The 14,187-nt window shown below is 39.1% G+C and overlaps 1 protein-coding gene across 12 annotated transcripts; it reads right to left on the reverse strand.

Annotated features, from left to right (window-relative positions):
* Positions 1–10,362: 10,362 nt before the first annotated feature.
* Positions 10,363–13,815, reverse strand: LOC145133156 (ATP-dependent DNA helicase Q-like SIM). 12 transcript variants are annotated; one of them, XR_013718439.1, is made up of 7 exons: positions 13,507–13,815; positions 13,255–13,417; positions 13,017–13,165; positions 11,887–12,923; positions 11,581–11,644; positions 11,191–11,290; positions 10,363–10,626 (listed from the first exon to the last, which is right to left on the reverse strand). XR_013718439.1 is itself a non-coding variant. In XM_079068089.1 (7 exons), exons 4-7 carry the CDS (start codon positions 11,898–11,900, stop codon positions 10,490–10,492), a joined length of 315 nt encoding a protein of 104 aa, XP_078924215.1. In that variant the 5' UTR covers positions 11,901–11,967; positions 12,176–12,923; positions 13,017–13,417; positions 13,507–13,811; the 3' UTR covers positions 10,363–10,489. The 12 variants fall into 12 exon arrangements, 4 of the variants coding, with proteins under 4 accessions (XP_078924215.1, XP_078924217.1, XP_078924216.1 ...); XR_013718437.1 differs by having other exon boundaries at positions 11,887–12,736; positions 12,828–12,923; positions 13,017–13,417; XR_013718438.1 differs by having other exon boundaries at positions 11,887–12,736; positions 12,809–12,923; positions 13,017–13,417.
* Positions 13,816–14,187: the final 372 nt, after the last annotated feature.

The following is a 14,187-nucleotide window of genomic DNA, read 5'->3' on the forward strand; positions in this document are numbered from 1 at the left end:
AATCGATACCGGGGCTTTGGGGAATGTTAAGATGAAGAAAATATGAAGAATGGGGCTAAATATCGCAAAATTCAAAAACTACCCGAGAAGGCTCGCAAGCCCTCTATTTATAGGGGAGTTCGAAGTCGGTTAGAAGGGAGGAGTCAGCATGCGAGGGCAGGTGGCATCAGGAGCGAAGGCCACGCGGCAGCAGCTGGGCGACGATGCGCATGTGCTCGCAGATGTTCTGCGCGTGCGAAGGGGCTACTGTCCTCTTCTTACTGGACCGAGGTCTAGGTCCGAAGTAGGGGCATCCGTGGCATGCTGCGAGGGTTCAGACATGTGCTAGAGGGTACGTGTCGCCTTCTCAGTGGACCACTTCGGATCAGCTCACGAGATCGGATGACTCAACAGCTCGGACACGTGGCTCGCATGACTCACCAATTTCGGACACGTGGCACGATCTAAGCGAGGGTGACGTGGCAAAAACGTGACTATGCGAATTTTCTCGATTTTTGTGCAAAAACTTCAAAAATCCATAACTTTCGCATACGAGCTCCGTTTTTGACGTTCTTTATATGCACGCGTAGGTAAATTTACGCTCTACAACTTTGGTTTAGACTTCGTCGGCTAATTTTGACTTTAATTTTTATATTATTATTTTTAACAGACCGGGACAGGAAATCTGTTAAAAATTCATAACTTCTTCATCCGACGTCCGTTTTCGTCAGACTTTTTACCGTTGAGCTAGTAATGACAAGACCTTCGATTCTCGTTTAGGTCGTGTCGGCTAAAAATCACTCGATCTAAAATTCGAGTTTTTAGCTGTCTACTGTTAAGCTGAAACTTCGAAAAATCATAACTTCTTCATACGAAGTCAGATTTGGGCATTCTTTTTATGCCTACTCTCGGTTTAATGAACACTAGGAGTTTCGTTTAGATCACTAAGGCCAAAAAGTAGTTTATCGAAAACTCACTTTTTACGACATTCGGCCCCGTGCCGGTTTGTCGCGAAACTCCGACAGGTCATAACTTCTTCGTTATAACTCGGATTTCGGCATTCTTTATATATCCGTAATCCTTGTCACGCCCACTACAAGTTTCTTAATAGATATCGGCTTTATCTAAAATTTAATTTGACGCTCATTTTTATTCTTAATTAATTAAGCCCTAATAATTAAGCATAAAACACATAATTTTCACATAATTCCTTTTCATTTCTTCAAAATGAGTTACAAAGGTTAACCTAGACTATAATGTCGATATTAATGCCTAGCCTAGAAACACGGGCATTACAATAAATGGCGGTTCAATGGCCGTCGGTGCCCACAGCCGTCAAACACGATGTCAAAACACGAAAATAACGAAGGAAATGGGAAAAAGATGCGGCAGATGACCTTACCAGCGAGTTCTCGGTAGTTCGCGACTCGAGCAGCGACGAACCCCACGCATTCCTCTCTTCTCGGTGGTTCTCCGGTTGCGTGTGACGTCTCCGGCAGCAAAGGTTACGTTTCAATGGCGAAAGAGCCGCTTGGCGGCCTTGACTGGTCGGAAACGAACGGGAAAAAGGGGTGGCGGATGAAAACACGCATGACGGCTGGTATACTTAGGGTTAGGGTTTCGCTTGAGTGATGCTTCCATACACGGGAGGAATGACGGGTCTTAACCCATGTTCTTCTTTCAAACTTTTAAGCATTTTAACAAGTTCAGTCCCCCTCACCAGATTCATTTCAATTTAAACCCAAAACTTACACTTTAGCCCTACCTCCACAAAATCTTTTCAAATTAAGCCCCAATAATTTACCAAGCAGCCCCTTCCCTCAAGATTTTATTTCAATTTAAATCCAGAATTTACCAAACCACCCTTAATCTCCAAAATTCTTTACAAACTAATCCAGGAATTACATTTTAACCCCCAACAACAACGCCTTGCTAAATTATTCCGCATTTAGAGCCACTATTCGTTAAAAAAAATTATCTATTTATTTTTTAGCAATCGGGATGTTACAACTCTCCCCCACTTAAATTAGATTTCATCCTCAAAATCATTCCTTACCATTCCTTACACACCAGACAACTGGAACGACATGGCCACAATCCTGAGCATAACCCCAGCCTTCCCAGGGCAATCAAAAATCATCCCTCGCAGGGTTGTAAAACCCAAAGATAAACGAATTTCTTGCATTATGATCACATTACTCAATCTGAATTCTGAAGTCTCGATATGGTCTGACTCCTTAACAAACCGCCCATATAGAATCATTAAAGTTGAATCCTGTTGCGAGTGACTTAGCAATACCCACGCAATCAGTTACCCATCGATACCTGAAATCCTATAATGCTAATACTGCCAAGCATATCGGGGTGCTGGCCTCCCCTTTGGTTTATTTCGATCGGGTTCTAGAACTGTCTGAAACACTGAACTGCCTAAACACCGAACTGCCTGAAACACTGAACTGTCTAAAACACTGAACTGCCTGAAACACTGAACTGTCTGAAACACTGAACTTCCTGAAACACTGAACTGTCTGAAACACTGAACTGCCTGAAACACTAAGCTACCTGAAACACTGAACTGTCTGAAACAATGAACTACCTGAAACACTGAACTATCTGACACACTGAACCGCCTGAAACACTGAGCTACCTGAAACACTGAACTGTCTGAAACACTGAACTGCCTGAAATAGTATGTTGCGCCCTGGCTGCCTTCCAAAATCTACCGAGACCTCCCTGCTCTCAACTCGTTCACCGGACATCTGAAATACCGAGTTCCAGCCCGGTTGTAGAGCCAATGGACTCCCACGAGTACTATTGTTCCTTTCGCGATCTAACAACACTCCCATGCTACCTACCAACCTAGTGAATGCTACGGCTACACCCGCAGTCTCAGAACACTCTAGCACTATCTGCCAATCTTATGAATGCTACAGCTACACCCGCAGACTTACAACACTCTGACACTATTTGGCTGCTAGTGAATTCTACGGCTACACCCGCAGACTTACAACACTCTAACACTATCTGACTGCTAGTGAATGCTACGGCTACACCCGCAGACTTACAACACCTTCTTACACTATCTGGCTACTAGTGAATGCTACGGCTACACCCGCAGACTTACAACACTTTCTCACACTATGTCAGTTGCTGGTTACTAATCCAAACACATCCAACGTCGAGCATACACACGGCCTATCATCCCAAACTGAACTCATGTCCTGACTGGAATCCCCAACCTGATTCCCTAAGGCCTGCTATCACGTGACCCCGCTGCATCAGTACCGCACCTATGTCGTGATCGAGCATCACAGTAAACCATGAAATCATCTACACCCTATGGCAGGGTCACACTCGGTTACTCGCACAACCACTGTCTGAGAGTCTCGAAGGCTGCCTGCTGCTCAGGCCCCCAGCGAAAGGCCATCAACATCTTGGTGAGTCTGGTCAAAGAAGCTGCAATCTCGTAGAAGTCCCGAATAAATCTCCGGTAATAACCCGCTATACCCAGGAAGCTCTGAATCTTAGTTGGAGACCTCAGAATCTCCCACTACATTACGGCCTCTATCTTGGCCAGATCGACCAGAATACCCTTCTGGTTGACAAGGTGCCCAAGAAATTGCACCACGCGCAACCAGAACTCACATTTGGAGAACCTTGCAAAAATTCTCTCCCTCCTCAAAGTCTGTAGCACCTCCCTCAGGTGCTTCTCGTGCTGCTCCTCGGTCTTGGAATAAACCAAGATGACGTTGTACTCTCCCAATCCCACAATTTGGGAAATGAGCTATCGCTATCCATTAATAATTCTCGGCATGAAATTGGCATATGACATCTCTATATAATTCAAACACAAACAAAGGATAACCCAGAGTTACACTTACTCAAACCCTCTTACCAATTTGTTCCAAGTCCATATCCCGTTCTCGAGCTCTAGCAGTCATATCATTCAGGGTCTTGCACCCCGAGATACTCACGATCTCCCTGTTATCATTCTACAGCATGTTCTGATACCTTACTTTCTTCATTTCCTCATCTGCTGCATACTGTGATACCATATAAGCTCTTTCCCGAGACTTGGCAGTGATCTCTACCACAGTCTCAGTCGTCTGGTGGAGATCTAACAACTCTTGCACCAACTGTTGCGCCTCAATCGCTTGGGCACACTCTGCCCGGAATCTGGTCTAAAAGTCATCCCATGACATAGCATCAACCGCATCATCACTCAACCTTCTACCAACTTCTTCCCATCAATCACGTGCCCTGTCCTTTAGGAGGCAGGAAGCAAGTCGGTCCTTGTCCCCTTTCTAGACTATGGCTGGTACGAAAATATTGGCGACATCTGACAATCACATGCTACTAGCAATGGGGTCCCTAGCCCCATGATAATCTGGAGCTTCACAAGCTCTGAACTCCCGAATCATCAACGTGCGCGTCCTTATCATGGCTGCTATCTCAGTACAGAATGCACTCAGTCTCTCATCACAAATCTCTAAAATACCCTCCTTGATCATACTTTAGATCACAGGAGTTGGGTCAATGATACTGCGCGTACTCTCAGATGGAATGAACTCCCTCATCTGACCATCAAGCTGCCCGGCTCCAGAGTCCGAGCCTGATCCCCCGCCGGCACCAGAACTGCCATCTGGTCTACCACGTAGTGTCACTATACTCGGTAATATACCATCACTAACATCGCAATACTCATCATAACTCGATGGATCTCACACACCACAAGTTTCCTGGATTCATCTCAACCTTCCTTGATTCGAGTACGGATCCTTCGATTTCAGTAGTAGGGCCCATACTACCTTCCACATCTATCAGTACTTTCCTCAAGAACTGCCTTGACTCCACCAAGTCCCTTCTACTACTACTTGCTTCTCGCGCTACTCTCATCCTAGGCTTGCCCTAGGGTAATCACCATCCCACTCTCCGCCCTCAGCTGCATAAGAAGTCCCTGCTTTCTTCCCCTAACTAGCTCGTGAATACTATTACATATCACTCAGACTAGATAATTCTTCGAATGAGAGATCCTACCCTACAACGGTTGCGAAATAGAGCTAGACCTAACCTTCTGAAATTATTTAGTCCTTGCAATATGTAATTTAACATATTCGTTTACTAGTTAGTAAAAGATAGCTAGAACTCCTAAAAGCACAAAGCAAGCAGCATTCGAGCATTGAGTACACATAATCAAGCATTAACTAATCAGGCTTTCATACTGACTAATCTGTACTAGCATGCATTTCTCATAAAGCTGATACACATATAACAGGCACATAAGGCATCCTTCCTAAATCCTTAGTCCTAATCTAGCATGTTGTTCTCATAAAGCTGATAAACATATCATAACATAAACTTGTATGGGTAATTTGGGAGTACTTACTTGAGCTCGGCTGATTGCATGCACCACACCCTTTTTCTCTTTTTCAAAATTCTTTTTGCTTTTTTTTTATTTCTTTTGTAAAAATGATTTTCTTCTGAAAATTTTCATACCATGTCCTTAGTTTGAGTTCAGACACACCCGAGAGTGAGCCCGAATCCCTCAAACCAAGGCTCTGATACCAACTTGAAACATCCCAAAAATACAGTCTAAAAATTTCGTTTTAAATCATTAATAAAACCATAATTATCTTTCAACATATAAAAATCATAAATCGTGTATCTCAAAAATCTCATAACATCTGTCAAATATATTAGAGTATAAACATCCCAGGCTAAACATATGGTGTGTGCACTGCAATCATCCCGAGCTCCTCTTTTGAAAACCGAAGTACCTAAAACCAAAACTGAAAACCGTAAGCACGAAGCTTAGTGAGTCTCACCAAACTACCACATACCATACACATAATCATGCTACTGAGAGATACGGGCCCCGCCCACACTCAAGGAGATACGGTCCCCGCCCACACTCCACTAACTAGGAGATACGGGCCCCGCCCACACTCCGCTAACTAGGAGATACAGGCCCCACCCACACATCGCTAACTAGGAGATACGGGCCCCGCCCACACTCACATACATAAACAAACACATACAAGTATCACACAGATAAAAAATACACAACCTACCATAATACCAATAACCATACTCAAATAATAATGAGATACGCCCCCCCCCCACACACACACACACACTCAGCTAATAATGAGATACGGGCCCCACCCACACTCGAATAATAATGAGATACGGACCCCGCCCACACTCACATATATAAACAAACACATACAAGTATCACGCAGACAACAAGTATAGCAATCCAACAATCTGACTGATATCTATACTCTGGTAATAATGAGATACGGGCCCCGCCCACACTCAGCTACTAACATATCACATATACGGGCCGGCCTTGGTGCCTTAGACCCGTTCCTACTGGAGGAGAACTCACCTCACACTGTTGAAGTCCCGTTGACAAAACCCTAGCTGCTGGATAACAGATTCCCGAATCTGTCAACATCAAAATAACACCCAATTAATAATTGGGTCCCCAACACATATCCATAAATCCATGCTCGGGGTAAAAGACTACTTTACCCATAACTTAGCTTGACTCAAGCCCAAGGCCCAATCCAAAGGCCCAAAAGTCTAATAATGAACCAAGGCCCAACTATGGCCCAATTTTCCAAATTGGGCCCAAACCTCTACATGGTCTTGCGTTAAGGCCCAAGCACTTATTCTTGGTCCAACACTTGGCATTCTAATGGCCCAATATCATATAACCATCATGGCCCAAAATATGGCCCATTTATGGTCCAATTTTCCAAATTGGGCCCAAACCCTCATATGGGCCTTACCCAAAAGCCCATCTAAATATTCTAGTCCATATGATCATTCTTGGATGGCCCATTATTGCCCCAATTACTAAAACCCAATAGAAAGGCCCAACTCAAGGCCCAAGTGAAATTAGGGTTTCATATAAAATGACAATTAGGGTTAAGTGTTCTCACTTAACCCATTAAGGACTTAACCCATTAAGACTTAATCCATTAAGTCAATCACTCCCTTAGGCCATTCATACAATGTTGTTGGATATAAATAAAAATTCCAGTCTAACAGTCCACACGCCGGTCCCGGCAATCCAAAACTAACAGTTTCCAAAATTAGGGTTTTCTAAACCCTAATTAGGATTTCTAACCCAACAGAAGCCAACCAAGTCCAAAATTAAGCTTTTAGGTCCATTAGGGTTCCACTAGGCCGGACATCACCCACTGCCACCTCGGGCAGTGGTGGTCGGCGGCGGCTCACGGTGGCAGGCGGCGGCAGCCACCATTCCATTGGTGGTGGTGGTGGTTCCTGCCCAAAAATCGCATGTACACACTCACACACAACACACACACAGCCACCTCCTACGGTGGCTGGTGGCGGCAAAGGTGGCAGAAAATGGTGGCAGCCAGCACCATGAGGTGGTGGCGGTGGGTTTCTAGATCCGAGCTTACGCATACAACTTGTGGCAGCAATCCAAGTCCATAAACGACACGAGACCAAGACTTCCAACCACCAACTAGGAGGCTGTGGTCGTCGGAAAGGGCAGAAATGGCGGTTCAATGGCCGCCGGTGCCCACAACCGTCAAACACGACGTCAAAACACGAAACGAACGAAGGAAATGGGGAAAAGAAGCGGCAGATGACCTTACCAGCGACTTCTCGGTAATTCGCAACTCGAGCAGCGACAAACCCCACACATTCCTCTCTCCTTGGTGGTTCTCCGGTTGCCTGCGACGTCTCCGACGACAAAGGTTGCGTTTCAATGGCGAAACAGCCGCTCGGCGGCCTTGATTGGTCGGAAACGAACGGGAAAAGGGGTGGCGGCTGAAGTCACGCATGGCAGCTGGTATACTTAGAGTTAGGGTTTCACTTGAGTGATGCTTCCATACACGGGAGGAATGCTTCCATACACGGGAGGAATGATGGGTCTTAACTTGTGTTCTTCTTTCAAACTTTTAAGCATTTTAACAAGTTCAATCCCCTGCCTTCCTCCATAAAATCTTTTCAACTTAAGCCCAAAACTTACACTTTAGCCCCTGCCTCCATAAATCTTTTCAACTTAAGCCCCAATAATTTACCAAGCCTCCCCTTCCCTCAAGATTTTATTTCAATTTAAATCCAGAATTTACCAAACCACCCTTAATCTCCAAAATTCTTTACAAACTAATCCAGGAAATACATTTTAACCCCCAACTCCCATCGCTTATAAATATTAATATATAATGTATATATTAACCTAGACATTCTTTCATCGTAGTAATTATTTATTTATTTACATCGATATAATAACTATTAATGTCCCTCGCTAAATGGGTCTAATCATCGCTAACTTCCCCCGAAGTAAGACCATGTTTGCTACTATTATGACCTGGAGACCCGGTGCACCAAATGGGGCGCGACTCCCACCCGTAACACTGTCCCTGGTTCTCCAACTTCACTAATCCGACTTTGTATGGACGTCACTAATCCGTTGCCATTCAATGGTGGTATCAACACCTCCACGAACATGTGTACACCCAAACGTGATGCTTGATCCGACCCCGATCGAAATGGCCAACATTACTCCATTCCCGTGCACCTTAGTGCACTCAAACCACGCCTCAAAATGGTCGTCTAGAAAACCACTCGGCGTCATCTTGGCGTAATCTCTTTCTCTTCGATATCCTTCCGTCGTGATATCCCAAAAGGCACTCACCTAAATTTAGGGTCCTACCATTTTATCATGTGCACTTGTATTCCGATTATTATTAATTAATTAATAATTAATTACTTCACTCACATGAGTAACACACACCTCACCATTATTTTGTAATCATGCATGTAGATTAAAGTGTATTATCTAAGGCATATTACAACTACAATTCATCACAACAATCAATGCATTTTCTCACATTTAGCATGTATCAACAAAATAGAGAATTACACCTTCTAGCAATCAACTTTCTAGCATGTAATTCTTAGTTTTAATCAAACGTGACAAAACAGCAAGTAGCATATCAACATCATTTTCAAACCAACATGCACACACTCACCACTAGCATGAACCTAAACTCACAATTTAACACCATTTAATTCATATAATAATTTCTAGCATACCATGAGGCATACATTCATTATTATTGCACATGCATCACAAGATCAGACTTGCATACATCTCATTCAAAGCAAGACATAACATCAAACATTCATCACATCAACCAAACAAGTGTACAAGCATGCTACCCCTTAAACAAGTGCTAATTAACCGCAATAAATGACTCATCTCGAATCCGATACGAATTGTTTAACGAATAAGCAACCTTCAAACGCCGCTACCGAATACCCTTAGCCTTAATTTGGCCATTGAATTATTCAAGGTGTTCAAACTCCCTAAACATCAAAACACCTATGCAATTATTAAATTGCATTAAAAATTCATGTCATATGACGTTCTTATATTATTGAATATTTATAGTTAGTAATTATATTTTATTTGATTTATATGTCCTTTTTTTCTCGTTAACTTAATTCCCAAGACTTGTTATTTTATTTATAAAGGCCTAATACATCATTTAGTTTTGATGATGAGACCTCAATCTGTTCGCACCTCACATCTATTTATTTCATGAGTTTGAAATCCACATGGTTTATACATATATGTATGATATGTATATTACGTCCATAAATATACATTAATATATTTAGATATGTATATTACGTCCATATACACAATATATATTAATATATATAGAACTAGGTTACAACCCATAGAAACCACGGGTAAAAGATTTATAAAATTTTATTAAACTAATAATAAATAATTTCTAGAATTTTATAATTTTTATATAAATTATTTGGTTATGTATAATTTTGTGAATTAGGAACCATAAAGTATGATATGTATTAGATAGTAGAGCAAATAGAGAAAGTTATAATAAATAGCATATTTGTAATAAGTATCTATGTAAAAAAATTTAGTCATCAATGAGAAGATGTTGGAAAACATCATCATCATTGTGTGTTAATAAACTCGGTAGCAACAGTATGAATAAAGCACCCCTTTGTTTATTGAAAAACAAAACTAATCAGCACCACCTGATCATCAAATACGTGTTATTAATACTCTTTAACAAAAGTGGAACTTACTACTATTTTAGGAACATAAGCACCAGTAGCACAGTAAAGCACCCAACAAATTCATTAAAGCATGTCCAAGTCTAAACCCATCCGTATGAAAACCAAAATGGTAATGCACTTTATACACAGTCAAAATGGTAATGTAAATTTAGAGATGATCAAAATGGTCATTTTAAGATGGTCTTTCCAAAATCGCAAGTCATTTTAAATGATTTGATAAAGTCCATGACAAAACAGACTACAAATATGATTAGGCTAACATAACAAATGCAATTCATGTTAAGAAGAACACCACCAAATAGTATGACTTATTGAATAGGATTATAGCTAAAAGAACATTTATACATGAACTGGAAGTAAAACTCAATGGCAACATAAGAGTTTAACATAAATCAATGCGAATGGATTAGGAAAAAGGCTTGATCTTTCTTCGACTTTTACGTACTTTGATTACAACCAATCTTTGGACTGCCATAATATAGTCTTGGATGTAGAAAGTTGAGAGATAAAGTGAGTAAAAATGAATCAAATCAACCCCCGCCCCTAAGAAACATAAAAAATGTCAAATTGACACAAATGCCCATGGTACCACTTAAACCTAAAAGCTTTGTTCTAGTTGCACATATTTTTTACTTTCATTACCAAAAAATGTCAAAATGACACAAATGCTCATGGTACCACTTAAACCTAAAAGCTTTATTCTATTTATGCGTTTAATATGGTCTTAAGCACATAAAAATTATAATTTTTAAAGAAATTCATTATGCCGTGATAAGATTGGATAATTTTCATTTGCACATATTTTTTACTTTCATTTCCAATTTTACTTTTTTTAAGAAAATCACAACAACAACCTGGTGAGATTGTCTCAACAATTTTTGACTCACTTACCTAAAAATTAGGTTGATTTAGATTATATTTTATCTTCATCCACATACCCGATGAGTAATTTCAATAACTTTTTTCAAATCAAATGAGTGAAATTATTTTTTTTAAGAATCTAACACATCAACCGGATCAATCCTATCAAATATTATTTTAAATATAATGTAAAGAGATTTTATAAAAAAAATGGAGATCTTGAAAGGGGTAATATTGAAGGTCAACCTGAAGCAATCAGATAACATCTTATATGCTTGTTTAGTTTGTTCTTCACTTCTTTTGTTTGGAAGAAGGGATGGCATTCTTGATAAATTTGCATATAGAACTATTCAATAAAACACAGAAAGTTAAATGAAGTGCATTAAAATCCATGAATAAAGAAATTAACCAAAATTGTTCAATTACATACTTCATAATTTCTAGCCACGTGTTAAAATGCTATAAGATAGTTATAGTATAGATAATTAACTGTGATTGTCAAATAATTATATATAAACCATTGATTAAATCTTTAAAATCATCAAATAGATTGACCTAAAAGTTAATATTCGAACTTTTAACTCTTTTTAAGGTAAACCATGATAATAAAATGACTTAAAACAAAAAGTCACTCACCACAATCTGCCAATTTTCCATCTCTTCCAGCTCTACCTGCTTCTTGATAATATGCTTCCAAACTCTGTACATGAAAAGTAAGGGTAATGTATTTGTATTGATTTTTTTTTTGAAAGAGCTTGTATTGATTTGTTTATTAAAGAAACTCAATTCTAATTTCAATGCCTCAACAAGACAAAAAAGTTAAAAAGTAGAATGTTGTAGAAATGAAAGTAGAAGGCCACAATACAGAAAGATATGAAAAAACTAGATTGATTTTAGCCCTAAAAAGTGATTAGAGCATTTTTAAGGGTTTCAAGAAGATACCTGAGGCCAGCCATAGTGTATAATTCTTCTTACATTTAGTTTGTCAATACCCATACCAAAAGCAATCGTTGCAACAACAACCTGAATGAAGAATTCAAAAAAGAAGTTGAATTTTGAGAACATTTGCCTTTTCATGTCAATTTGAAACAACCACCACCACCTGTATGAAATCTGAAAATTAAAATAAGGAAGAAAAACAAAAAAATGTGGGAAGAACTGAGATAAGATACGTTATCGTCTGGAATCACAGTCTAAGAACAGAATAAATGTAGGAAGAAACTCGATTTACCTGACTAAAATAGGATGAAGGGAGTCAACACATAAGAAATCTTTATTGGGACTCTTTTACATGGCTAAGATATGTTGAACCTCAGTGACCATTTTACCTTGGTTCGTCATCATGAGTCACCACTTATTACTGTTACCTCGGTGGCATTTAATTCTGAAAGTAATTTCTAATGGACATGTTCTTGATTAGATTCATCATTTATAAATGAAGATTCTAATGGTAATTTATGATAAATAGCTAATGTGAAAATTACAAAATCGTCTTCTGATACATCTGAATTTTTATTAATTGAATGGTTTTCCTCATTTGACTTGCCAACAAGAGTAGCTTCAGCTAATAGCAACTCTGTTTCAGCTTCCAAAAATTTGGAACATCAATAAGTAAAAACAAATTATATTATAATATTATATATTGTAATACCAACGTGTTTGAAACTTTGTGCTTTAGTTTTAATTACAAGGAAATAAATACATTGACTTCTCCACATAGAGATTCACAATGGTGACTACGTCATCCACATTTGAAGTTTTTGCACCCACTGAGCCATCATCTTCTATGTTTCTGAAAAAAAAAGATGCTCTTCAAATATAAAAACATGATTTTTGTATAAAATTATATAATCTGTATCCTTACAACAATTATGTGAGTTTACCACTATGGCGAAGTGAAAACTACAATACAACAGGGCTTGAATTTTGTATCCAAGGGTGAGAAAGAAGTGTTTTTGCATCAGGTCTCAGTCTAGAATCTTGAAATAAAAAAATTAATGTTAAATAAAGATAAAAAACTTCAATAAAAGTAAAAAAAAAGCATAAAACCAGTCAGTCATTTTACACTTTACCTAAAGCACTGGCATAACAAATATGTGATGCCAATTGAAAAGCTATTTCGAATTGGAGGATTTTCATCATGAAGGGCAATTTAGGAAATTCAGTAACAATGATTTCATGACATTTTGATATGAATAACAGCCCCTTCTTGTTGCATAACCTCAGAATCATGGAAAAACAATTTTATCAAGGTGTTGTACTTTCGATTTTTTTATAGAACAAACAATTTTTTCTTATTTTTGCACTAACCGGTTCAGGTAATCGATGAAATGGTAGTCATCTCCAAGATAGATGAATAAGGAGCTTTTTCTAATGAGATATCGCACATTATTAGTTTATTACAGTATTACTCCATAAGAAGTCCTAATAATTTTATGCAATTCCATGAATGAAGTCGATCGACAAAAAAACCCTAGAAAAATAATAATTTAGCAACCGGAGTCAAAGTAGAAATAGAAAGATGCAAACCTTAACAAAATCAAAGAAAGAAATTGGGCTTACAACTGTTAGATCCTTCAACATCTAAGAAGAACCATCCATCGATATAGAGGAAGAAACATCCATGACGTAATGGTGGTGATCGACATATATAAACCGTGTTGATGTAGGGTTTATAGAGAGACAGAAAGATAGAAGGTGATTTGGTTCCCAAAAACCAGAGGGAAAGATTGGGGGAGAGATTATCGGTCGAATTCAATTTGAAGGTGTCAATAAGTTGTTTCCGGATTAGAAGCGATTTCTACTCGGCTGGAATATGAAACGGAGAAAGGCAAAATAGGTAATCAACTTTTTAAAATACCATGCTTAGAAGATGCCACATAGGATTAAAAGGTTTCTTTTATTAAGACAGGGGATTACACATATATAAACTAATACATCACATTGTTACCTCATAATTTCCCAACCAATCTGTCATGCATTACTCATCATGAGTTTTTAGTTTCACCCAATAATACATCACTTAGGTGTTGTTTGTTTTTTCTGAGGCAAAATGTCTGCAGTCTGCGGACCACATCTGTAGACCTCCGCAGTAGAAGAGGTGGACCAAACGTCTGCAGTCTGAAAAAAGAAGACTGTTTGTTTTTTTAACATCCGTGGGCTACTAAAATAAACTGAAATCTAAATAAACTGATTTTTTTAAACTTCAAAGTGATTTTTTAATATTTTTATGACTTTGTTATA

The sequence above is a fragment of the Lactuca virosa genome, chromosome 8, assembly GCF_052849685.1.
Source record: "Lactuca virosa cultivar CGN04683 chromosome 8, Lactuca_virosa_CGN04683_v6, whole genome shotgun sequence".
Lineage (NCBI taxonomy): Eukaryota > Viridiplantae > Streptophyta > Magnoliopsida > Asterales > Asteraceae > Lactuca > Lactuca virosa.